The sequence below is a fragment of the Hippocampus zosterae genome, chromosome 2, assembly GCF_025434085.1.
Source record: "Hippocampus zosterae strain Florida chromosome 2, ASM2543408v3, whole genome shotgun sequence".
NCBI lineage: Eukaryota > Metazoa > Chordata > Actinopteri > Syngnathiformes > Syngnathidae > Hippocampus > Hippocampus zosterae.
In genome coordinates, this window is record NC_067452.1 from 27,565,275 (window position 1) to 27,593,177 (window position 27,903).

Below are 27,903 nucleotides of genomic sequence, written 5' to 3' on the forward strand. Positions count from 1 at the left end.
TATTGCTGTCCAATTAATTACAAAGTTGGAGTAGTATTTTATAGGAATTTAAAATAGACTTTGACTCAATTTGTAATTTTTATTTCAAGAAATGTCGTCAAATATATTTACAAGAAAAAAAACCCACAAAAATATATATATATATATATATATATCTTACTGGCTCCTGTCAACTTCAGTAACAAAAACATTTGTTGATGTACATCAAATAAACATACATTTCAGTACAAGTGGGAAAAATTCAAAACATATATCTTACACACAACACTGTGTTTTTAAATTGTTCTCAGTGAAACATTTTGCATAGCGTGAAGTTGTTTTAGTTTTTCAAGTGGAACGATGTCTGAATGTTGAATTTGAAAGAAAAATAATGAGAGCCTTGATGACCCTTGAGCACTGCATCAACCACAGCAAACCAAAAGCCTGATGGCATAACAGGGACGTATTGTAGTTTAAACCCTACATTTCTCAGCATTGCTGTACAGCAATAAGAGTAATATTTTGACTTTTTATACCGTTTTAGATAGAACCAAAGTCTCAATCTACATTTTTATTCAAAAGAGCAACAAGCGAATTTCAAGGATTTTTTTCCTTGTGGATTTGGAAGATTCAAATTTTGGAAAAGAAAAAAAAGGAGTTTTCTGAGTTCGGTGATATTGATTTTGAACGAGTCCATTGTAAAGCAATGGAGCATGATCACACGTAACAAACTGTGCGTGTGAACTACCGTACATTTGTAAAACGGTTGCAAAAAGAAAACATCATACATTTACATTTCGTTTTGGAGATTGTCTTAACATTGAGTTAACTGTACAATAACACCACCTCATAAGAACTAGGCTACACCGGGTGACCGTGTTGAGGGCAAGAAAAATGTTAGTGAGCGCCAACTTATGTCTAAGCCCAAACTCCACAAGAAAACTAGTCACACACTTGTTTAGTAGTGAAGAGGTCGCCAAGAACCTGAGGAGGTTTCAAACAAAACTGAGCGTGTAAAGGGAAAGCGTGTCGCTAATGAGGTCGCTCCACACCACATGGGGGGAAAATACCTCAAAGTCCACCACGAGTGCGGAATGACTAAAATGAAATGCTACATCATGCTTTGGTCCGATACGCAATGAAGAAAGAAGCTCCCTGTGTTTACAAACCAAATCGTTTGAAAAAGCCTCTGCAGTCTTCGTACGCTAATCTATGCGCTTTTGGTTCCATTCAATCACCTGCCCTCTATTGCCCCCTTGATCCACGTCATTTTTCAGTGTTGCAAGACCGTGTTTAAGGCACCCTGTGGGGAAACTGATAGCAACGCCTGTTCAGAGGAAAGAAGCGACGCAGCCACCTCAGGACAAGGGTCATCCCATAAAAGGTAGGTTAGCTTACCTGTGCTACTACTCGCTGCATCACAATGAAAAAGAAAACAAACAGGCTCGGAAGGAGTAAAACAAACAGCTACATCAAGACGTTTCATTGCGGGTGGTGCTGGAAGAGAGTTGATTGCATACTGGTCCCAACTGAAGAATCTGACCACATCAGTCCAAAATGAACACGTTGTGTTCTTCACAGTTTCGCTTTGCCGGATTCCCTTTCTCTGTCAAGGAGTCCACATCCACGCGGTAAACAAAATCTGTAGACACAGAGCAAATAAAATTATCCAAATTGTTCATTGATTACATCGTGGTACCTCGAGTTATAGAATCAATTTGTTCCGTGAGCCCGTTTGTAAACTTTTGTTGTTCCACCGCCCCAACGATATTGACAGCATCACCAAGGTTGACTTTTAATCAATTGCTAATTTTTTGACAAACCAGTTATGAAGACTTCATTGACTCATCAGCCGCACTGTATATTGAGTGGATATGCGTCAAGAGTTGGTCATAGACAGATAACAGGGAGAACCAGTTCACAAATGAATTGGGAGTACTGTAAGGTTTTTTTTTGGGGGGGGGGGGGGGGGGTTGACAGCCGAGGATGACCTGTCATTCTGAGGTCTGATTCATTCATTTTCGACACTGCTTATCCTGTATGGCGCAGCGGGGAGCTGGAGCCCATCTCAGCTGACTTCGGACGAAAGGCGGGCTACTGGTCGCCAGTCAGTCGCAGGGCATACACAGAGATGAACAACCAACCCACGTCCACACCATCAGTGAGTGGGAACCGATCCCACGCTGCTCTGATACAAGTCAGGCAAGTGTACCACTATACCATCAGTGTCTGAGGTCGAAAAGAACTGACGGTTACATCGCGTGAGAAGCCTGACAGATCCGTAGGCCCAGCCATGCTGACTTTTCGCCGAATGAAACACACGCATAAGTAGAGGCAGCTTTTCTCCCAAAAAATCTTGTGTGCAACTTGAAATTTGAAAAACAAATTCAGTCCACAGTACTTTTTTCATTACAGTGGGACCTGGAATTACTTTTTAATGTGTTCTGTCAGCATGAAATAAATGTTCCCTGGTGAAACGAATTCAAACTCTGTATTATATAACAATATAATAAAACATGGGCGGCCAGTGGTTAGCGCTTCGACCTCACAGTGCGGAGGTACTGGGTTCGATTCCAGCTCAGGCCTCCCTGTGTGGCCTTAACATGTTCTGCGTGGGTTATCTCCAGGTAGTCCGGTTTCCTCCCACATTCCAAAAACATGCATGGTAGGCTGAATGAACACTCTAAATTGTCCCTAGTTGTGAGTGTGAGCGTGGATGGTTGTTCGTCTCTGTGTGCCCCGCGATTGGCTGGCAACCAGTTCAGGGTGTCCTCCGCCTACTGCTCGAAGAAGGCTGGGATCGACTCCAGCACCCCCCGTGACCGTTGTGAGGATAAGCGGATTGGAAAATGGATGGATAATAATACAAGAACATTTTAAGAAAAAGAAATTGTATAACTGATGTTGTATTTTTTTTTTTTTTTTTTTTGCACAGCACTCGAATAATAGCCCAGCGGCCAGCGGAGCTACTGCTCAGGCTGTCTGTGGTGTGTCACTTTTTTAGGTTGCATAACCCACAGCAGCACATGGTATGAACGCAAGTGGGTCAGCTTAGCAGCGCACACACACATCTTGCTGATGATGGACTGTGCAGAGGACATGGAAAGTGGTTACGTCACAGCTGAGGTGGGGCCATTTTAATGCCGTAAACACAATGCACCATTCACCAAGTTGGCTAACGCAGGCTGCACACGCGTACTTACAGTGCCCACTGGCACCATGTTGCCTCTCGCGGGTCTGTCTTGGCGTAATGACAGACATCATCTGGCTAAAGGCAGAAACTCATACTTGTTGGGACAAATGTTATGTCTGAGGTACGCCAAGAGCATGCGCCACACTATAAAAGCTATAAATGGTGTTGAAAGATGCATGATAAGCTCATCTTGGTCGTGGGTTTAGAAACGAGCAGGTGTGGCGACTTTTCATCTTATTCAGTGAAGATCGTGTCATTTTAATCCAAGTGTCACAAAAATAAAGAAAATCCGTCATAGGCCAACGTTTTGAAATCTGGGGAGAATGAAGTCAAATGCCAGCTATTTGTTGTTGCATACCACTGTTCAAACAAGTGCAACCAGTATTTTGAGGAAAGTGGTGGGGCTGGGTTCCTGGAGACACCACGGCACTTTCAGTGATTACTGGATGGAGTGTTGAATTTTTACAATCTCGGGGTGTATTTGTAGGCGTGTGGCATGCAAAGAAACACATTTCTCACGGATGCCGTTCTTGTTTAATTATCTGTTATGTAAGTGGGAGTCTGTGCCTGCATGTTCCTCTAGCTGCAAAGATGCCAGTTGCCTTTTTCTTTCACAGCAGGAATCCAAATAAAGTGTTGCCGGGGCCAAAATTTGACCCCAAAGCATTTGTTTGTTTGATTTTTGCATAACATAATTTAAGTCAACCATCTGTAGACGCAGCTTCAACATGGTCCCCGGCTGCGATATCCTAACCACCATCAACTTAAAACCTACGATTGTGGAGTGTACTTGGTTTGATGCCACCCTATTTCGCTCTCTCTCCACCAAGCACCTCAGCTGTGACATTTTATTAACCTTTTAGTCTGCTTTACCTTTGGTCACTCAAGGATCTGTCCACTGAAGACATCTCCAAAGAAATCTTCAGCAACCGTCAGAGTACAACACAACACGCTTGAAGTGCATTACCAAACGCGCCACAAAATGGGATCGAATCTGCATAAATGTCCATCTTTTATACGCACGATTAATACGGTTCTGGGTTCTAAGATAACGAACATAAAGTCCAACCGGCCACTGTGCCAATATAGTATAGAGACACTGTGATCAAAACAATACTTAAAGATATTCAAAATGTCATATGTAGGCATAGGGCATTCCTCCCACATTCCAAAAGCATGCATGGTAGACTAATAAAACGCTCTAAAATTTCCCTGTGTGTGATTCTAAGTGTGTGTCATTTGTCTGTGTGTAACCTGCAATTGGCTGGCAACTAGTTTTGGGAGTACCCCGCATGCTGCCCGAGGACAACGGGGATCGACTCCAGCACGCCCGCGTACCGTGTAAGGATAAGCTGATGAGAAAATGGATGGATGAATATCACTACTTCCCCAAAAAAATTATAGGGACATCTATCCATCCATCCATCCATCTTCCGAGCCGCTTGGTCCTCACAAGGGTCGCTGGGCGTGCTGGAGCCTATCCCAGCTGTCTTCGGGCAGTAGGCGGGGGACACCCTGAATCGGTTGCCAGCCAATCGCAGGGCACACAGAAACTAACAACCATTTGCACTCACACAGAAACGAACAACCATTTGCACTCACACTCACACCTAGGGACAATTTAGAGTGTTCAATCAGCCTGCCACACATGTTTTTGTTATGTGGGAGGAAACCGGAGCACCCGGAGAAAACCCACGCAGGCCCGGGGAGAACATGCAAACTCCACACAGGGAGGCCGGAGCTGGAATTGAACCCGGTTCCTCTGCACTGTGAAGCCGACGTGCTAACCAGTGGACTACCGGGCACTAATTATAGGGACTAATGGCTAATTCATTAATTACAGTCATTTAGGAAATAATGACATTGTTTTGAATGTGGGCGCAAATGTCCACTTTTAAATCAGTTAAATAGATTTTTAGGTTATGTTTTGGAGACAATTCCTTGTCATTGGAAGCAGTCAACACACACACACACACACACACACACACACAACCTGAGCAATTATTTTTTTCGAGTGAATAGGTGTGTTCTTGTTCTCTATAACACCGGGTGACTACACCTGGTTTGAATCAAACTCATCATTTTTTCCTCAAATTGAACTTATTAATAAACTTAGCACATACAGAGTTACATCTCTTGAGACAATTCCGTTTGTCCTGTTCGAGTTTGACTCTGCACGAAATAATACCAACTTTAGAACTCTTAGCCACCAAGCGACTACTTTCGCAACTTTATCGTTGGATAACCGTCACTGCAGTCATTACACTAACTCCCCCAAATCTTGTAAATGCAGTTGGGTTTTTATGGGGCATTTCTCAGTCTCTGTGTAACAACCTCTCCGACTGTGAGCGCTATTACAAAACATATTGTTGCGTGGATGTGTCCTGCCTTCAAGCTGTTGTCAAAGCAACTTAATTTCCTGTGGGCCAAAAGTAAAAAAAAAAAAAAAAGAACGGAAAAGAAAACTTGAAACAAAAATTGTTTTGCTGTCCTGATTAAAACGCATGCTGCTTTGGGGTATGGCGACCAGATGGTGAAAGAATGCCTTCAAAAGGTGAAAGCTGCTTGTATACAGGCGTTCGTGCCATTCATACAAAAGGACAATCTAAAGTGAAGATGACAAAGTCTCTTCCTGCTGTCCGAGAAATGAAAGCGGATTCACAAGTAAGGATAAACTGGACTGGGGCTTAAATGTGGCCCTGGCCCGGTTTGTAAAGAGACGCCATACGGTCCCGCAGACAGCAAGGGCACAAAATGTTCCAGACACGGGCCTCCGTAAGCTTTGGAATAATGAGCGACACTGTCACTGTCCGAGGAAGGAAGTGGAGGGGTGATGAGTGGCTGTCACAAACAGAACTGAGGTAGATGGAATCAAGATTGAATGTGAATGACTTCAAAAGCATTTTCAAATGACAATCTTCCATTGGCATTAAAAAAAAACACAAAATCATCCTGTGCCTATAGAATATCCTGAGGGAAATGTGTGGTCACACTCAAGGCCATGTTTAAGAGATCTACAGTTTATTGTGCAGATTAAATTGCTCCATGTACAGCACTTTGTATGCAGCGTTGGCTGTTTGAAAGTGCTCTATAAATACTGTTGACTTGACTTGACAGCACATGAATGGAGATCAAGGCAAGGAGCAATGTCCTGTCAATTGAGGGTGTGTGTCTGCTAATGACAACTACGCATACAATGGGTGCAAAGTCAGCAGCATTTTGCCAAGGGGACTGCACCTATTGTATCACTTGAATTGTGCGGCAATCACCGCCCTTCACTGGACCATGGTTATGGTGCTCTAAAGGCCCTGCGGCAAATGTGCAGTGCCATTTCACATTTTAGCCAAAAACGTCCATCTTTGCGCTCATGACACCATTGCCACATTCTTTCAGCCATTTAAAGCAGGGTTCTGTTATATTTTGCTGATTTGGGATGTTTCTGTTTAATTTAAGGAGTCATTTGATCTTCCATGTATGCTTATGTGGGAAGAACCTACCAATAATCATTTAACTCCTGGAAGGGGAAGAGGAGGTGTCGACATACTGTACAGAGCTGGAATTTTCCCCATTATTACAGTCAGCAAAGCAGTTTGCCAGTCAAAATTTGCATTTGTGCTTCATCAAAACACATTGAATAGCAAAACTGAGACTTACTAGATTTTTTAATTTTCCCTATAATCGAACAGTCCAAAAAAGCTTCGCCTTGTTGGATAAACACGCATTAATTTGGCGCAACGCTCATAGGTGACCGATGTGCGGACGGTCTGAGTAAAAGGAAAACTCGTTGCTGCTTACACCGCACCAGCTAATGAACAACGGACGTCTTGCGAAGTCATTTCTAAGTAATCATCCATGGCAGTTAATGAGCTACGCTTCTAACAAGTATTGTTCTCACAGAGAGATGACGAGGAGTAAGTACCAGTAGAAGCAGAAGCCCTGCTAATTGCGAAGGTAATCTAATGGAGCGTTCACACGTACAAAGCCGTTGAGCATGTCTGCACCGGCACAGCGTCGGTGCAGCCCCACTTGCGTTCACAGGGCAGTTTCTGCAGCGGAGCAAAACGCCAGAAGACAAATGAGCTGTCGTGTTGGTTCTTTTTAAAACGCAACTCAAGCAACTACTGGACAGGCACGTCCTTCTCCTTCTCGGTCACCGTGCCTTCTGCTCGAGAGTGACCGCCCCCGAAAACGTAAATCAACAATGACTTCAATGACACTCGGAAAAGCAAATACGTAATGCGCCAAACAGAAAATCAAGAGAGGAAATCACAAAACAAAGGAACAAACTACACAAACAACTTCGAGACGGTCCAGTCTCCTACAAAAGGAAAGATGTTACCAGCCAAGTCTTGTGTCGTTATTAAACAAACACATGACGGAAATCCGACAGAGCGCGAAAGCAACGCATTCTCGCCATACGTACTCTTCACAAGCATTTGCTCTGGAGCAAATTTATCCCAGTTGCGTTCACACATGCAAATTTACATCGGTGCTGCTTCGCAAACGAGCATTTGCTCCGGAGCAAATTTTTAAACCACCTCCCTGAGGTGGATCAAATTTGGTCCGATGTAAGCCTTTTTCCGGGGCTACGCCGGAGCTAATTTGCACGTGTGAACGCTCTACTGGGGCAGCCCCGGTGTAGCACCGGACCAAATCTTGCCGTGTGAACACAGTTGCTTGGGTGATTGAGTATCCGCTCCAGAGAACTCTGACTGGAAATTCGTTAAAGCAAAGCATATCCAACTTGGAAAAGCAAAATGGCAGGCAATTTAGTGCCTGGAGAGAAATTCATATAGAATAACACAACACAGCTAAACAGGGTGAGAAATTAATTATGACGTACTGTATGTCAGCTGGGAGGAGTGACCAATCATCTTAAAAGTATATTAATATAGTGATTATTCAGAATATCTGTGATTTTTTTTCATGATACAGTCCTGAATTTTGACTCTTGAGATCTGCACAATAAATGTTCTCAAAATTACATTACACAAGCTCTTATCTAGTTGTTAAATTCCATTTAGCTATGCTAAAAGACCATACACCTCATTCAGAAATACTGAGTTTAAACTGGAACTTTTTTTAATAATGAGAAAATAAAGTTTGCTGCTATACACAATGTTTTTTTAAAGAAATAAAAATTGTTGATTATAGTCCGTGAAAAGCAAAAGCAAAAAAAAAAAATCATTTGTGTGACATCTCTTTGGTCGCTTTTCTTTAAATCACATTCCTGGCCTCTGAAGGGTGAGTGTACCGTTGTTAGCTACACCCCGAGTTAACCTACATGTGCCATAAATACCACCGGGCAGCACAAAGATGTGACCACCCGCCGTCAACGTTTACAGCCCTAATCCCTTCGGTGCTGATGACATGTTTCTGACTGAACCAGTTGCAGCCATGCAGGCCCGTTGCATAACGTGCGTTCTCATCATGCTGTGAGAGAACTAAGCCGGAGAAGCTAGATTCTAGCACACAATGGCGTGCTCGGAGTGCATCAGCAATCACACGTGGTTTGGGGGATGAGAGGTGTTATGTCATAAGGTCTTTTACAATAGGGGGTTCGTCGGGGCTCGTGGCATGATCTGAGAGCTAACTGTCAAGCTCGGTCTTTGACAGTGGTTTTAGTTTAAACAAACATCCTGATGTTTGGGTCACTTTGATTTTACAACCGGAACAAAATACACATCCACTCTCTCAAAGGTGTAAATTTTAGCTGCACTTGCTGGCTACCTTGGCGCTTTTCTCCCTAGTCAGTACCTTTAACCTTCACACTGTCACGTCATTAACCGACTAACAGAAGAAACAGTTACCAGTTAAGCAAGCAAATACAGTGGAAATTCCAATGTTGGATTCATCTGAAGTTGTCTGATTTGGAATTTAAATATAATGTTCAATAAATAATTTTATGATCGAGATATTTATGAGCAAAATGGTATCATGTTTAAAGTTTCGGTTAATTTGGGCATGTCTGGACATACTCAGCGCAGAGGTGTCGGTTGTTTGGGCGGAGGGCCTTTTCTTGAGTAATCACATCAAAGCAAGGGGGCGAACAGATGGAAAAAGGATTGATTCAATCACTATGTGGGAATCAACGACTTGGGAAGAGAGAGATGTTGAATACCAAAAGACGGTTTGGGAACAGCTTTCACTCCCAGGTGGACATTTGTCATCAGCAAATCTGTGTCTTGTGTATTCGGGTAGATCAGATCACTACAGAGGAGCCGGACCGGGGGGCGCGGTATGCAAATATCGGGGGCAGTGTTTTTCTTGTATTTTGCATGTGTTAACAATAAAAGTCCGACAGGAGGACAAAGGACTCCGAGTGTGATCACGGAGCAACTAAAGCTTCGTTCGCTCTCAGAGATCCACTTTCGCCAAAGAAAGACAATCTTCCTTGTGTGTCGAGTCATTTGTTTAACTTTGTCTGGGTAAAAAACCCTGACAGAAACTCTTCAAAATCGCACTATCTGCATTTGACAAGAAAGTTTAAAAAAAAAAAAAGATTTTTTTACATATCCTTGGATTTTAATAAAACTACCAGCTGCTGCCCATCATGATTACTAATAAATTAATAGATGAAAAAATGAAAATGGCTTGCAATTTTTGACACACAGAAAATTGTTGGGAAAAAAAACCATAACACACGCAAAGCACATGGATCTGGACTCTGTCGATTAGCCTTGCTCACGTGTCTGTCACTAAGTGCCTAATTTTCTAGACAGTCTTGGCATTTTAGCCTCATAGCCTTGTTAGTTCATAGCATTATTGTTCTAGTAAGTATGTTCCTTGATCTGTATTCTCAACCACATATTGGATTTTTTTGTCCTTTCAGTTGACTATCAATTTTCGTTTTTATTGTTCCTTGCCTTTTGCAAGCATTTGTTGGTTTTGATTTAGTTGTGTAGATCCAAATGACTTTACCCCCAATAGGTAACACACACAAGTGACAATATCTGATTGTAAAACAAAACAATATAATATTGGTAAGAGAGATGATCTTACCTGGGAAATAAAGGTACCTTTTTTGATTAGTTGGAGTGGGGAAAAAGGGAAAGGATTGAGTAGTTGGGGCGCTCACGCGGCACACGTGACCCGGTCCATCAGCACCTCCAGCTGACAGGCGTCGGGTCGCTCCTGAGGGTTGAACGCAAGCATTTCCTGGAGGAGTTTCTTCACCTCTTCTGACATGGAGCTCCTGGCTTTCTGAGGAATGTGGAGGACCATCTTGGGGTTCTCCAACAAGGCCTCGCCAACAGGCACAATCTCTGAGCCATGTCGCACGTAGGTGCCCAGCAGCTCCCGTTTGGACTCGGCGTCAATGAACGTGATCCGTTCAATCATTGCCCAGATGATGATGCCTAAGGCAAAGATATCCGCCTTAGCCGTGTAGTGGCCCTCCCATACCTCGGGGGCCATGTAGAAGTCTGACCCGCACGCAGAGGACAACCATAACTTGTTGAGGTTGACAATGTTGTTCTGGTTGCTCCCTCTGCTGCCAACATCTGCAGCGGGCAACTCCTCGGCGTTCTTCGAATTCACAGCCGCGCAAACCTTACTCAAGCCAAAGTCAGCTACTTTAAGAACCGGTGAACCGGATTTCTGTGTGATTAAAATGTTATCTGGCTTCAGATCCCTGTGAACAATGTTGTTCCGGTGCAGGAAAGCCACAGCACTTGTCAACTGGCGCATAAAACTCCTGTTGGTCTGGGGATCCGGTCGACGAGACAGGACGTACTGATTGAGGTCACCACCTTCACAAAACTCCATGACAAACCAGAGGTAGCACGGTTCCGACGGCTGACCTATAATGCGTTCCCCTGCACAGGCAGAAAAAGATAAAGAATACATGCAGTCAGTCAGGAGTCAGGTTTTCTACGGTCCATAGCACAACACCCAAAGAGTGTGTGCTGTTGTGTGACCAAACTGAATTTCAACCAACTATGCGACTCAGAGAAGGAGCCAGATGAAAAAGTTAAAGAAATGTCTTCAAGGCTTGTAAATTAAGAGCTGGAGGCCATGCAGGAAAAAGTACAGACTTTTGCAACATGTCGACAGGTGCTTTCACGCCTTTATTTTGCTTTCTCCTGTCTAAATTTAATGACGCGTGTGGACACTCAAGGGATTTGCCACTCACTGGCTTCCTTCTGACACTGTAAATATTCCAAACCATTCAAAATGTCAGAACAAAACACATGACAACAATCTCTTTTCTAATTGGTCTGCAGTAGCCACAAGAATGTAAGAAATGACAGAAACTCTGTCAATATATGTAACATTGCGCAAAAGAGAATACTGCTACTTGCATATCATACTACTTGCACATGTAGCACATTTGACAATGAAGTTGCCATGAACAGGACATGAACATGAATGGTGACTGTTTTTGGTTCAAGTGCAAATTTTAGTAATAAGAGTTAATCAGTGTGGTCTTTTTTTCTTATTTTTATTAATTGAAAGATGTTCCTCTTTTTTTTTAAACTTAAAAGTAGTTACCTACGTACACAAAATATGTTCGCAATGGTATGAGTGTTGAATTTTAGCAGTGGTAACAAACTGTGACTGCATTAACACCTAAGAGGCCCATTCAGTCTTTGCAATGTGATCCAACTCTATTGACTCAATTTTGTCTTGATGACTCCCAAAGAAGGAAATCTTGAGATAAATTTGACATTCTTACATAAGCATAGGTGTCAAAGTCAGGTCCCCGGAGGGCCGCTGTCCTGCATGTTTTCCAAGTCTCCCTGTTGCAACACACCTGATTCAAATGATCAGATCATTAGCAAGCACTGCGGAAGCCTGACATTGAACTTGTTAATTTGAATCGGGTGTGTTGCAACAGGGAGACTTGGAAAACATGCAGGACAGCGGCCCTCCAGGACCTGACTTTGACACCTATGCATTAGAGACAAGTTGCCAAAAGAAAAGCAAACATATGGAGATTTTAGAGTGCTGAGCCAGGACAAAAGCACACAGTGAAAAGTAGGTCAAACCTGATAACATACAACTTATACCACATACAATAAAATATAAACATTTTATGCGAGAGTGACACGTCAAATAAGTGTAGTGTTCAGGGGATTCTTATTTTTGTGGTGGGCATTGTGGTTACATACTGTACATACTTGACATGTATAGATGAGAAATAATGGTTGAAAAACTGTAACTCTGCTTCAATGCCATGTGCATAAACATGCTTCACTTAAAACAATGAATTTATGTTGTTATAATAACAACTACTGTTATTATAACATATTATAACAACTGTTGTATAACTGTTGCTGGTCCCTCTCTCTGGAATGACCTCCCACTGAACATTCGGCAAGCCTCCTCGCTGCCCATCTTCAAAGCCCTCCTCAAAACTCACTTGTATTCTTTGGCATTCGACTCAGCATGACTTAGATTTGTTCTTGATTTTACTGTTTGGTGCTTTCTACCGCCTTTATTACCGATTTGTCTTACTGTTTATTGTGCATGTTAAATTGCTCCATGTACAGCAGTTTGTATGCAGCGATGGCTGTTTGAAAGTGCTCTATAAATACTGTTGACTTGACTAGACTACTTCAGTTTGAACTTGGGAGCAAAATACAGCGTAATAACTTTGCTCATAGGTTGGTAGTTTTAAATTGAAATACCTGTATACCGGTAGTTTTTTAAGGCGGTGTCCCCACAGTAAAAAGGTAAGAAATACCAGTGATTTCTGTACCTTTCAGTGAGGTCTCCACCAGCCTCAGGTATTGTTTGGACCTCTTGTTGCCATGGCTCATCTTCTGGGCCAAGCCATTCCTCTGTAGGACACACTCCTCCAGTTGCACAACATTCTGGTGTCGGTTCTCCAGGCTGGTCAGGGCCCAGAACTCGGCCAAAGCCAACTCCACATTCTCCGGCGCGTCGCACTGGAGCCTTTTAACGGCCAGCCTGGCTCCAGTTTTCCGGGCTATGGCCTCGTACACCACACCGTAGCTACCCCGACCCACCTCCCGGATCAGAGTGTATCTCGGTGGCACCGACAGAGGTGCCTGCACGGCAGGCTCTGGTCGAACTGTCCGGAGGAAGCTAATGGAGAAGCAGTCGTCGTCGTCCTCTTCCTCCATGGGCTCCCGGTATTTGTTATTGTCCTCCACCGTGAGGGAGCGGAGGACTTTAGCCGGCTCTCTTTTCGCCTTCCCGGCCACATTTCGCCTGGAATTGCCGCCGCCGCTTATCTTTCTCTTCTTTTTCCCGTCGCAAACATCCATGATTAAAATTTTAGATGAAATTTACATGAATGGTGGGCGTGTTTACATTTCATTACTTTAACTCCAAACTCGTCGAATTTGAGTCCCGTTTCGTAACGTTCCTGTAAGATTTAAAGTCCAGTTAACGTTGCAAAGTCAGCGGAATGCCAATGGTGGACCAAGTGTGGAAGTAAATTGGCTTCAAAAAACAAAACGTTCCAGCGAGCATAGGACAAGGGGCGTGGTTTTCCGGTTACGTACGGCTAAAGACTGGTGTTGATTGGTTGACGGTCCAAACTAACTCGCAGTGATTCCGTCAGTTCAATACGCAAAGACAAGTGTTTAGTTTTAAAAATAGAGCCTCGGTAGAGCTTATTCGACGCCATTATTTAGTACAAAAGGTATCAACTTTGCTGAAAAAAATACTGAATTGTGACTGCCACAGACCACCGCCGTCTTTTTCTTTTTTGTCCATGCTGCTTCACGGCCGCGTGGGAAAACACGAGCGTTGGGCAGCACGTGCTCGGTGGCATGAGGACCCCGCCCCCACATCATAGCACAGTTGGTACAAAACGTCCGAGCGGTGCGAAGTAAACAAGTACAAATACTAAGTTACTGCATTTCAGTACATATATTATGTAGTGTAATGCCCTTCAATGCGGAAAGAAGGATGCACGCAGTCGCTGATGTAACCTGTCATTTTTTTAAATAAACAAAAGGGCAATAACACACACATTCATCGGACTTGCTGTTGGCCATAACTCATGTCTATGCGCTCCACAGTCCACACTCACTGCTGGGGCCAATACAGTATTGCCCAACCTGGCTCGTCCCCTCTCTATGACGTCACCAAATACAAGAAACAGATATTACAGTATAAGTCCGTATATTTTTGTTTACTTTTCCCCTCCACATTTGAAAACATGTCTACAATCTACTAATTTCTCTAAACAGTCAACCGCGCTGTTTAGTAATGCTGTCCGTTAGTATTGAAGAAGGGTCTTAGGCTTTGGGGTTGGTGGGTAAAGGTTCGAGTCCTGTTGTGAGCAAAAAAAGTAAAGTTGGCAACTCGTCAAAGAAATGGTAGTTTGGTTCCTGGGTACTGTCGATGTACCCTTGCCCCCACCTCCCCAGCTCAAATGGTGCAACACTATGCACGCCTTTCACTCAATTTCTCTTTATGGACAATGTGTGTGACGTATTTCTGTGTGCACCAAAAAGTATACATTGGATAGTGAGTGGAATTTCCCCTTGAGGGACCAATATAAGAATAATGAATTAAAACTATAGCGACATGGAGTAACATGAAACTAATGACGTGACAGATTTGGAGAACAAAGATATTCCTGTTGTTAAGATGTTCGGATGGTTATGTGTGTTCTCGGCTTCAGTCGCGGTACAGTGGTCGAGACATAGAGTAATGTGTTAAAATTATTGACTGCAATGGTGTGTGTCTTTTGTCCTTACTATGTTTTGTTTGTCCCAGCACAGGGTTATTCCAGCTCTACAGTGAGCATCATTCATTGTCCTGCATACCAGGCCGACTGGATGCACAAGAGCAGACTTTCTATTGTCATTGCTCAGTGGCCATGCTGGAATGATGTATTTGTTAGTCCAAGCTCAAGCACTACAATCATCAGAAATCCCAATGTCAAAAGCACCACTGACTTTTTCCCATGATGCAGAGTTCCCTGATAGTCAGCATCGCTGCTGCTAAACCATTTAACAAATATTGACTCCGACTACTTAGTAGACAACATACATACGAAATAATTGCAAGCACACTCTCTAAATGTACAAATACTTCAGATTGGTCTTTCAAATTTACTAAACCTCACATGAGAGGACTTCTAATAAGGGCACATCATGCTGCAATAGGATTAGCTGCTTGCATAGATGAGAAATTGCAAGTTAAATAATCCACTTCGATGATGGTAATGACAAGAGGCCAGCCACTTTTGTTTCCTCCATGCCAGCTGAGCAGAAAGGGAGGAATGACACACACCCCGCAGATGAGTGAGGGAGATGTGTCCACTGTGCTAAATCCATCATATTAATATGGAAAACGACTTTTTTGCTCTGTAGATTAATGTGCATTGTCCTTTAAAAAAATGGTACCAGCGGAAAAAACTTAGCCCGCAAGAACAACATAAGTAGCCCAAGGGTCTGTTCTCAAAATCGCTCATCAGTGATAGGACCATGTGACTTACTAAGAAGAATTAAAACAGAAGAAGAATCCATCTATCCATCCATTTTCCGATCCACTTTATTCTCACCAGGGTCGCGGGCATGCTGGAGCCTATCCCAGCTATCTTTGGGCAGTATGCGGGGTACCTGTTGCCAGCCAATCGCAGGGCACTCAACCATCCAGACGAACAACCATCCGCGCTCACCCTCACATCTATGGACAATTTAGAGTGTTCCATTAATCTATTTATGGAGTGTGGGAGGAAACCGGAGTACCCAGAGAAAACCCACACAGGCACAGGGAGAACCATGCACACTCTACACAGGAAGGCCGGAGCCGGAATCCAACCCTGCACCCCTGCATTGTGAGGCAACACACTCGCAAGTCGAACACCGTGCCGCCCTCATGCAACCACTTGACAAAATAAAATTGAGTTCAAGACACCAGGTTTTTTTTGGGAGGGGGGGGGGGGGTTCAGTGCAGCTTTATTTTATGTTCTTGAGGTCAACACTCAGGAATTTGTATTCTTCCACAAACTTTCCTTCCAATCTATGAATATTTACCAGCAATGTGTGCAGTGGCTTCTTATTTATGAACATTTGCTATGTTGTTTCTCCAACATGGGTAAGCATTGAGGTGGCAGTTGTATGACACTGTGGGAAATGTGCAGGATTACTGCACCTATCTCTGAGATGAGTGTCTTCACTTTAACCCATAACGATTCCATAACACAGAGTTTCTTCTGTTAATGATGTTGGTCATATTGTATTGCAGTACATTGCCATGAGCTTTGCTCACGAGCAAACAGGATGGAGATGTGTGCACTGCCAACTGCAGAACACCACAATTCATCACCATTTATTTAGCTAACAAAAGATGGTTTCATTTGAAATTTGCAAAACTAAAACAAAATAACAGATCATTCATTCAGAGTGGTGATGGATGATACAGAATACCTAAACGCGCGCGCACACACACACACACACACACACACACACACACACACACACACACACTTGTTATGGAAATTAGACCTGCAAACCTCCGAATTTCCAGAGGAAAGATTTTTATTGTTACTACAGATCTAATGTGGGCAACGTGATAACCACTTTTAGCGATTAATTGTCAGATCTACAGTATATTGCTTCACAAATATAAAGATTGACTGTTATGGAGCTGCACTGGTAATTGGAGCTTCCACATAAGGCAAACTGTCCATTTTTGTTTCATCTTCTTTATCACATTGGTGCAAAGTTGAATTAGCCATGTTGTTGTTTTTGTTGTCAAGTCTGAAAATGATGTTTTTCATCAGTGTATACTGTACATGATCTACAACAGTTAAATTGCTACTCCATTGTCAAATGGGAGCTCCAAGGATCATTTCAGGAATTAATGAATGTTTACCATACTCAGGTGCTATGTCTTATTTCCTAAATTATTAAAATGAAACACTAAATGACTCACACTTTGCAGCTATATTTAATCGGCAAGCGACCACAGCAGTGCAGTGACATTAACCGGGCTAAAGACAATGGTACATTTCTGACCTCTTGTGGTTATAATTGGAATAACAGCTCTTGGCTGACATGAAACGACATTTCCGAGTGATGAGCGGCGCTAGACTAAGTCCACGTCGTCATGCGGGACACGAAAGCGGCTCATTTACCGTCTAGTTGTGTTTTAATATAAATGCTTACTATAATTATTACGTTTATACGTGGGGGGAGTTTCACATTTCCTTACCATTTTAGCACATATTAGGCCAATGTATTATTTCACGTTAGTATTTCATGCGTTTTTAAAAACTGAAATACACTTTGCGACAGTGCCTAATATGCGCTGTATAATTTGATGGATTGCACTGCTGGTCGACTGTTTTAGCATTTGATTTAAACATGTAAGTGACATTATCAAGAGATTATTTGCATTTAAACCTTTAACAACCTAATAAAAATGATTGAATTTCATACAGTATTTCCTTTGGCCAATTATTAAAAAAAAAAAAAAGAAATACACGAATAAATAAATTCTAAACCTTTAACAACCTAATAAAAAAGATTGAATTTCATACAGTATTTCCTTTGGCCAATTATTTAAAAAAAGAAATACATTAATAAATAAATTCTTTGTCGTTTAAAAAGATAAGATAAGATATCCTTTATTCGTCCCACACTGGGGAAATTTACAGCCTCCAGCAGCAAGAATGTATGTAGAAAGAAGAAAGGAGAAAGAGAAAAAAAAACAACAAACATCTTTCAATTAAATACAATATGAACACAAATGGATAAATCGCAGTACTATTTACAATTTTCCTTCACATCATTTAATTATTATTATTATTATGATTGTTATTTTTTATTCATCAGCCTGACAGCAGTCGGTAGGAACGAGCGTCGGTATCTCTCCTTTTTGCAGCGCGGGTGTAACAGTCTCTGGCTGAAGGAGCTACCAAGTGCTGTCAGGGCGGGCTGGAGGGGGTGGGAAGGACTGGCCATCATAGCTTTTAGCTTAGTTAGCATCCTTCTGTTGCCCACCTCCTCCAGAGTGTCAAGGGAGCAACCCAGGACAGAACTGGCCTTCCTGACCAGTCGCTCCAGTCTCTTTCTGTCCCGGGCTGAGATGCTGCCTGACCAGCAGACAATGGCATAATGGATGGCCAACCCCAAAAGACCTCAGTTTCCTGAGTAGGAAGAGTCGGCTCTGTCCTTTCCTAATCAGGGTGTCGGTGTTTGTAGACCAGTCCAGTTTGTCGTTCAGAAGAACACCAAGGTACTTGTAGGAGGTCACTCTCTCTATGTCCATACCCTGGATGTTCATGGGTGCTGGTGAGGACTTTTTCCTGCAGAAATCCACAACCAACTCCTTAGTTTTCCTAGGGTTGATCTGGAGGAGATTCTGCTGGCACCAGTCCACAAAGTCCTTTGTCAGTCCCCTGTACTCCCGATCGTCCCCTTCTGTAATGAGGCCAACAATCGCAGAGTCATCGGAGAACTTCTGAAGGTGGCAGTTTGGAGTGTCGTGTCTGAAGTCCGAGGTGTAGAGGATGAACAGGAATGGAGCCAGAACAGAACAGTCCATCAAATACTTAAGATGTAACTTGATATGACTGTGCTAAATAGAAATAATGATCATTAAAAAAACTGGAAAACCTAAGTGGATGTGCCTGCTGCTAACAGATGAGCAGGTATAATTTGTATGTAAAGTTTTCATGTCACACATTACTTTTGTCATGTAAAACGTATTTTTTTGTTTTGTTTTTGTTTGTTTTTTGGTTTTGGTTTTGAAGGAAAGTAAACAGCTTAATGAAGGTCCGTGTATACGTTCGTCTCGCTAAATGACATTGTGCGATGCACAGGAAGTGTTTGTATGGGGATGTGGGGGTGTGAGACATCATGATCATTCGGAGGAGATTCATGCGCTGTTGACGCTCACGATCTGTGTACGCTTTTGTGTGTGTGCGTGTGCGTGCGTGCGTGTGTGTGTGCGTGTGTGTGTGTGCGTGTGTGTGTGCGTGTGTGTGTGTGTGCGTGCGTGTGTGTGTGTGTGTACGTGGTTCTGACCTTGCACAGTACTTTCTGTTTGTCTGCCTACAGAGGTGCTGCGCCGTAGCTCGGCTCTGCCATTATTTTGCTTCAGGATGAATATCTTTCACAAGTTTCAGGGACGCTCACTTCAGTTTCTGACTCAACCACAGCTCCACATTACCATGGCAACCTGAAGGCCAATACTGCTGTTGGTGAATAGATGAAGATATTATTGTCAGTCCCTGCTCCTTTGTAGATCATACAGATTTTAATTCAGGACACAAGAAAACCTTCTTGAGCCGTCATTTCATTCATTCTTCAATGTCTTCCTTTCACATGAAGAATAGAAATTGTTATGCGTAATCCCGATAAATTTATTTCAACATTAAGAGTTATAAAATATAAACTATACTGCACATTACTGGCCCGGCCTATGCTGTTTTAAAATACAATAATAACTTACAGTATTATATTACATAAATTCAATTTAAATTGTATAAAGCATTTAAAAATGTGAGTCAGTTAACTCAGTTTTATTTTCTTCCTGTGGCAGCTGACGTCTGCTTACTTTGCAGCCAAAATTAGAGGAAAGTCACCGGTGTAAAAAAAGAAAATTTTTGCAGATCAAAACCTTTTCATCATTATCAGTTCGCATGCATATTTGTAAGTACAGCAAATACACATGATGCTCCATAGTGAACTGTTTTGGAATTAAATAAAGCAGCTCAACGAGACAGCGGGATGCCAAGAACAGGAGGGAGTGACAATAGAACTACTCTCAGATTTGATGTAAACGATAAAGTACTTGCAAAATGGACAAAATGTACATTTTCTATCATATCTTCAAAAAAGAATAAAAAGGAGAGTTGTTGAAAACAAATTGACAATACAGTCTTCACAGAAAAAAATAATTGAAGACTGCAGTATTTCACTGGGTTCACCATTTTCCATCAGATAAGAAAATCAATAATAGTTTACCAGAAGACCTGATACAGACCTGCAAGTCAGCAGATGCAGTCAAGCAATGACTTTAGTTTCCCTCATAGGAACAAGTACAGACAGCACCACAAATCAAAATCACATTATCAAGTTTTGTGTGAATAAAAATTCTGAAGAATATCCTTGGGCGTACTCAGTGATACAACAAATAATGCAAAAACGTGATTTAAATTTCTCAAATTATCATGATTATTCGTTTTGTTTAATCACACACTGTTTTGACCATTTTTTTAGTTTCACTTATAAACAACATTAAGTAAACATCTATTTGTTGTGAAATTGTAAATGAATTAGTGTGTAAAATGGGGAAAATATATATATTTTAATTTATATTAGAATCTTTTTGAGTGGGATTCTATGTTGACTTGGGAATATTTACCCCCAAAAGTGCCAGCTTGCACATTGAATTTGCCTTGTGTGCGAAATGTGCTTTATACATAAAGCCGCCTAGCCTAGCCTGGCCTAAACTGTACATCCGAAGATCACATTAGAGCACCACAAGATAAAATCGCCTTACTGTAACAACCTCTTTTCTGTTGGTTACCTTAAGCAGCTGTGTACGTGCACTCTTGGTGAGGAAACTTACCGTACAAGAATTATAAATGGGCGGTGTTAAGCTTAGAGCGTCATAAAAGTTCTGTTAAATTGGTCGCAAAGTGCAAATAAAGACCGCAGCTTCCCCCGAGATCCAGACATATCCTGTTGAGCTCAATTGGGAACAAGGCAAGATCATCTCAAAAACTGTCATGCTCCTTGAGGTGAGGCAGAATGGGAAACAAGTGAAGTCACAGTCACTGTCTGATAAGTAAGATTGATGAGTGTCAGGTGAGGTCAAGAGAATGAAATATCCACCACAGAAAGGAGCAATTCTCAAAAGGAAAGAAAAACAGTTATTTTCGAGCTTTTAAAATGAGTTACTTCTTGGCTAAACTGCTGATACAGCTCCAAAGACATTCTGCACAAGTGTCTTATTTCCTATTAGCCTGGCCCTGTTGTTATTTTATTTATTTATTTTTCTTAAACAATGAAACCTTTTTTTCAATCCAGGGTGTTTTAACATTTGTTAAGTACAGCTCACCTGTTTGATTTTTCAGTGCAAATCCCAATTCCAATTAAGTTGGGACAAAAAAAACAAAGCAAACCAAAAAAAAACTGAATAAGATTATTTGCAAATCCTTTTCAACCTACCGCTGTATTAAATTGAATGTACTGCAAGTAGATGTTTAATGTTCTAACTTTTTTGTTTTACAAATATTCTCTCATTTTAAACAACATGCCAATTTCATTGGAATTGAAGTTTGTACAATGGTCTTTTCCAAGTGTTGGTTTTCAAATATTTTCTTGGGTACAATTTTTTATTTAACATTTATGTGCAAAGCATTTTACTTAAATCGTTATCTCACTTCAGTTATTAATTTTCCAATGTTTGATTTTAAAACCGTGCATAATATCCCAGTGGCTTTCAATAATATTGAATCGCTGTTAAGAATAAAACCTTGCTTTCATGTTTCCGAAATTAAATGTTGGCCCTAATGGTGGTACTAAGATAGCCAAGTATTTTTTTTGAGGTGGCACTTTGAGTAAAACATGAATTGAAAATCACTGCTCTATTTCCTCGAAATTAGCAAATATACATGCCCCTGCCATAACCCTACCTTGACTATCAACATCACATAATGTGGTATGCTTTGGATCATGAGCTGTTCCTTTCTTACATTCCATCATAAGATTTAGTTTCCTGTTTTCATATAATGCCATTTTTTGCTCAGAATTAAAACAGTTCCCGGCAATGTGCCATCTGTCTGGTCATTCACACAAACTTCATGAACATTCCTTGGACCATGTTGAGCAATATCAGACATACACGCGGCAGTCAAACCACTATCACACCTGTCCAAAACCTCCGATCATAACAAGGTACGTGATGTAGTATGTCATGCAAAAAAATTCAAATTACCTTGATGTCAAAATAGAACATATCATCGAATGGAGGTTTATGGCATGAATAAAATTGGCCTAAGTTTGTTCATTTTATTTTACCACACAAGTTGACTTCAGCCTAATTATTTAAGCCAGTCTGTATAACTATGGTCACACATTGTCCACTCATAAATAATGGAAAATATGTCATTAAATAAAACACCAAAAATACGAGTCACCTGACTTTTGAAACGCACGAAAGAACCTTCTTTAAAGGCCTCGTAAAAGATGTTCATGTTTGGACTTCCTGAATGGAGCGGGTCGGGGCGCCGCCTGCCGCTTCTCGTCTGTGGTGTGTGAATGAATGTGTGTCAATCTATGCATCAAACTGTCGTAGAACAACTGAGCACGCACCTTCGGTCGCACGACTGAAACTGGAATGGAAGTGGGAATAGTCTGGCGTCCTGTTTGTAGCTTCAAGTGGGGTGGAAATGAAAGAATGAGTGTAGAAATGTAGTGTGTGTGTGGTGTGCGCCAGCTCTCACCGTGTGCGCTGAGAGGGTGAGAGAAGTGCGCAATTGCTCACACGTGCATCTTCGGTGGAACATTGGTTCCCAGGTGTCTTAATAATGTGCGCGATACCATTCCGGAACACTTTACATCCTAAAGTTAGCCTGTTTTTGGGGGGTGGTCCTGTCTAATGTAAAACACCCACTGCTCACCCTGCCTCATCTCCTACCGACTCAATGCAAAGTACAGCTTTCATCATCATGCCAACCGGGGTCAAAGGTAGGTGTATAGTACTGTATATGAGTGTCGGCAGAGACAACAATGAATGATAATTGTATTTTCACTCCTGAAGTCAGCACTTCATGATCAAGCCACCAATTACAGTCGTCAATTAGTGTGACGCATTCAGCAGTCTTTTTCTGTTGACATTTTGTTTCAGGAGGTCTTCTGTGGCAAGGTTAAACTTGGCCTGCTTTTGCGGCAAGCATTGAATCAAAAAAAATTCTTTGGCACTGCATGACTGAAGTAAACTATTTTGCTTCATGCACATTTAAGTGCTCACCTTTGTAACTTGCTGTGGACCACGGCGTGATTTGAATGACGTCAATGACATACTTACACTCTCTGTTATAAAACATTTTGAGGTTCCCTTAGTTTATGATTCACTTTGTCCCTCAGAAAGGATTATTTATGGTGTTAATGGAAGCTTTTCTTTACTGCTGCTATGGATACATGAACATTGGATTTAGAGCTAAGGTTGCTTGTGTACCCCCCCCCCCCCCCCCCCACACCTCCTTACTTTTGTGTCATAACAGACCCTACTGATGTGTGAAGTGTCTTTTTTTTATTCAAACAGATGACCATGATGAGTAAGATAAGGCTTAGAGGTGTGTATTTGTGCGTGTTTATTACAGTATGTGGGAGTAGTGAGCTAATGCTGGCTCTGAAATGCAGATGTCTCTAGGTTACTGGGGAATGTAAATGCAAACACGCCTGGGAAGGGTGAGTGCTGAAGAGATCTTGTACTATGCCAATTACGCATGACCTTGTGAAGCAGACAGTCAGCTATCGTAGCATGTGAATACGTACGGTTGTGTTTCAGAATAACAGTGGTGTTATCAGTTAGTTGTTACTCTGCCAAAAGAAAAGAAAGCGGAATATTTGGCTGTTCAAATAAATAAGCATCGGGCTTGGCCTGGAATAGGAGCTTACGCTTGCCAGAGGTTGAAGCACTTCATAGAAGCAGTGGCGAAACGCAAAATAATAGTGCAGTGATTTGAAGGAAGTTCACTCCTACCATTATAAAAGCAAAACGGATTTGCTTTTGGATGTTTACGGCCAGAGGACACGTCTATGCTGGACATAAGCCTCTCTGCTGATACTGACTCAAAATTCGACATACATGGCGGTCGATTTGGATTGGATTGGATACAACTTTATTGTCAAATTTGTTTTTAGAGGGTTAAAATAGGTACCGTACTCACACATTGCAAAAACGTGCATGTTGGTTCCACTGAAGGCAAGGCAGGGCGAGGCAGATTCATTTCTACAACACATTTCACAAACAAGAAACTTCAATGTGCTTCCCACAACCAAAAGTGTAACACCTAAAAGCATTTGCAAACAGAACAGCTGAAGAAATTCAAAGGCAAAGCAAAGAGAAGAAATGTCATTTATATCAAATAGCACACGCTGACAAGATTTAAATGTATTTACAAAACATGTTCTTTACTGTAATATGTTGTATGTGCCCACACTCCTCTATAACAGAGCATTCTGATTAATATTGGGTTAGTGGAATATAAATTAAGCAGCAAGAACTGCCTATTCGTATCCACCCCGCACACTTGAGTAATTATTTGTGGATGTGGATGTGACTTGATTGGTGCAATAATTAAGATAGTTGTTATGTATACCATCTGAGAAGTCAATTACATCATCAGAGACTTTATTAACTGGAAAATAAAGTTGCTCAATGACAAAAAAGCTCCTTTGTGCAGCCACAATAAGCGCGCGACCTCTGCGTGTTCTTTGGATTCCTCAATGAATCAGTGCTGATTGAGACTGTTGGGGGGGTGGGGTTGCAGTCAGGACAAAATATTTATGGACTTTATTTAACAATTTTCACTTCCTCACTTTTTATTGTGCTGTGTAGTTATTCGAACTAGGTGATTTAATTATCGAAATAAAGCAGGGCCAGAGGTTGCCATGGCAATGACTGAGACATTACCACCCAATCGTATTAACTTGACATGACTGAGAAGTGACAGAGATACAAGTGAGCCAAGGTTAATGATTCTTTCTATGGTTTAAGGAGGATTGGGAAATGATTGCAGTAGCACCGACAGCAAATGATATCGTGATAGCAAGACACATCACTTACTTCATTACAAATTAGCCTTCATGAGACATAAAAATGGAATTTGTTTATGTCCCTTAAGATTCAGGTTGTGGGGGCCCAGTAGGGTTTGGTATTTCCATTTTCTATACGGCTTATCCTCCTAAGGGTTGCGGGTGAGATCGAGCCAGTATCAGCTGACTTTGGCCGGGAGGTAGGGTACACTCTGGACTGGTTGTCAACCAGTCTGCCCTGCAGAGACAACCATTTACATCGACTGAAGCAGCTGAGATTCAAACTCCAAACCTCAGAGGCACCACAAGAACACCATTCTGCCGCAGACAAAACTTTTTTTTTAATAATACACAATGTGTGCAATTTGGGGACATTCTAACAGCCCATTCAGTTATAATAAGAATATATCACTTAAAACACTCAATGTCTCATTCAACCCGGTGTTGAGGTGAATGGCCTGATTCGCATCAATGAATGCTAAATGGGAGCAGTATATACCGTACGTTTTCTAAAGCTGGTTGACAGATTCAGTTCCACCTGGGAAACATTTTGAATGGCATGAGTGTGACCACGAGCCCCTTTTGGGAACTATAAGCAGATCAGAACTGGCAAACAGTGTTGGTTGATGTCAGGGTGGGAATGGAAAGCTACTTGCCTCCATTTGAACAGACCTCTGGTGCTTGCACATCAGTACAGTACGTTTAGATTTAGCGTTGCTATGTGGCAGGGCCCCTCTTCTCGTGTGCGTATGTAGCACCTTGATCTTCACAAGAATGACTGAATGGAATGACAGGAGAGGAAAAAACTGCATTGATGTCTCCCTTTGTATAATTCATTATATTCACACCACAGGAAGTGTCCTCTGCGTTCCTTTCATAGACACGACATATTGATTCCTTCATTATTTTTACTCCAGCAAATACGTTAAGGGAGGGATTTTACGTTATTGAAAACAACTTGTTGCTGTCTGTTGTACGTTTTCATCCCATCTGCCTCCACTGAGGACAGAGTAGTTGTCCTCATGTCACATATCATAACAGTTCCCACTTGTTAATGACCACTGGATAAATCTATTGGACGCAGTGCGACATCGCATATGTCTTTCATTCAATCTGACCATTGCTGCTCAGTGAAAATGTGCTCACATATCAGCAAGGCATTGCAGCTGGTATAGTATGTTTTAAATTCTAATCTGATGAAAATAATACTCTTAATCCTGTGGAGATTATCGCAAAACCTGATGTACTTTTTCTTTCCACTTTCCTTCATTAAATTTGGGCACCTTATAGAGTCACACATCCTTGTGGCTCTTTGAGCTTGAATGTGCTGCCAACTGTTTGTGTGTGTGTGTGTGTGTGTGTTTTGGACATGCTGGTTGTGTTTTTGAAGCTAGCTATCACTTTGTCGACAGCACCAAATATGTACAGTACTTTAATATTTTCTTTAGCTGACACAAACCCCAAAAATGATTTGCAGCCCTAAAACGCGAATCTCTCCCCTTCCTCCATTGTTATTTTTAATGTGGTCAAAATACGACATAGTACATATGTGATGTCACTCTCCCAGCCGTAAGGCAAATTGTAGATTCCCGGATGCTTTAGTTCAATCTGTAAACACTGTAGCTCCTCATTCGCATGTGTTCCATAATGCACAGTTGTTAGATTTGTTTAGGAATGGGCTCTCCTCCTGTATTTTATTATTTGTTAATTATTAGTATTGTTCCACGTACACACGATAGGTAAAAGAATGATTGAAAAATATGCAATTCCTATTCGATTGTCGTCAAATGTCTCTTACTGGTTCACCCAAGCGTCAGTAAAGAACTGTAAAAACATATACTCTAGTGAATGAATGGTAAAGGTTTTTTGGTAGCTGCATCGTTCATTGCTAGACAGTCATGAATTGTGATCTTTCAAAGTCACTGTAGTCAGATTACTTCATTGAGAAAAGTCTTGAGTCAGATGAATCATTACTGATATTTGAGTAACACGTTAATGTCTCACAAGCTGTGACAGTCGTGCCTGTGGTGGTCGGAGCACTCGGGGCAGTGACCCACAAACTAGATGAGTGGTTGCAACAGATCCCGGGAACAACATCGGACATCTCAGTCCAGAATGTGCAGTGCTGGGAACAGCAAGGATACTGCACAGAACCCTCAAGCTTCCTGACCTCTGGTGGAGGACCCGACCTGAATGAGGGCCGGACACCACCCGAAGGGGGTGAGACGAGGAATTTTTTTAATATTCACATACAGGTATATATTGCTATATGAGGAGAAGAGGAAGTGACTGCTTTGTAGAAAAAAAGAATTCATATAAAATGTTGTACTCACTGAAGAGGGGTTTATTCCAGAAACATTCACATTGTCATTGTTTATGTTGAGGAACTGCTGTATCAAAAGATTTCCTCCCCCAGATAGTATGAGGATTTCCATCAATTGATATTTTCTCATTAAAATCATTTTCTCCTGTGCAGTGGCTCATCATTTAAAGTACCATTACCCTTTATAAAATTTAGTTTACTCGCAAACTTTCTGTGCACATTTTATTGTTTTCTGAAGTGGTAAGGGCAGGTCAATGCACTGCTTCTCACAAATCCCCCACACCCTCACCTGAACATACAGCCACCTGTCTTGCCAGTCTTTGTAGCACCCATAGACCTCTATGTAGCACCCTTCAACCTCTGATCCTAGAATCGCCCCTGGTTGAGAGATTTAAAGATAGCAAACGACTGTTCAGGTGTTATGTTGGTATCGCAGAGGCATATTTAGAGTACTTGATGTCTCCTTTCTCATAGGCTGTAGCCTATCCTTTCAAAATTATACTCAAAAGTGAAGCATTGTTCTCAGTTGATATCTTGAGACATAGGCTATGATAAATGTTGGACAGAGTGCGTGATTATCCATCTCTTACCCCATGCCCTCTTTTCTGTGCGTGGGTGTTGTCAGAAACTCCCCAAGCATATTTACGGACTATGGTTCTCTCTCATTGGTGCACCGGGGAACTGCGTTGATGCGCATGCAG

The 27,903-nt window shown here is 41.8% G+C and overlaps 1 protein-coding gene across 2 annotated transcripts; it reads right to left on the reverse strand.

Moving 5' to 3' along the window:
• Nucleotides 1–65: 65 nt before the first annotated feature.
• On the reverse strand, nt 66–13,642 carry stk35 (serine/threonine kinase 35). 2 transcript variants are annotated; one of them, XM_052054055.1, is made up of 3 exons: nt 12,876–13,642; nt 10,192–10,989; nt 66–1,621 (listed from the first exon to the last, which is right to left on the reverse strand). In XM_052054055.1, the coding sequence occupies exons 1-2, from the start codon at nt 13,405–13,407 to the stop codon at nt 10,247–10,249; spliced, it is 1,275 nt and encodes a 424-aa protein (XP_051910015.1). In that variant the 5' UTR covers nt 13,408–13,642; the 3' UTR covers nt 66–1,621; nt 10,192–10,246. The 2 variants fall into 2 exon arrangements, with proteins under 2 accessions (XP_051910015.1, XP_051910011.1); XM_052054051.1 differs by having other exon boundaries at nt 10,175–10,989.
• Between the last annotated feature and the right edge of the window lie 14,261 nt (nt 13,643–27,903).

What these genes read in the sequence shown, in the direction of transcription:
- stk35 (XM_052054055.1), bottom strand. Translation starts at nt 13,407, where the DNA reads ATGGATGTTTGCGACGGGAAAAAGAAGAGAAAGATAAGCGGCGGCGGC. An exon ending in GGTGGAGACCTCACTGAAAG is followed by an intron (nt 10,990 to 12,875) that starts GTACAGAAATCA and finishes CTGCCTGTGCAG; the next exon opens with GGGAACGCATTATAGGTCAG.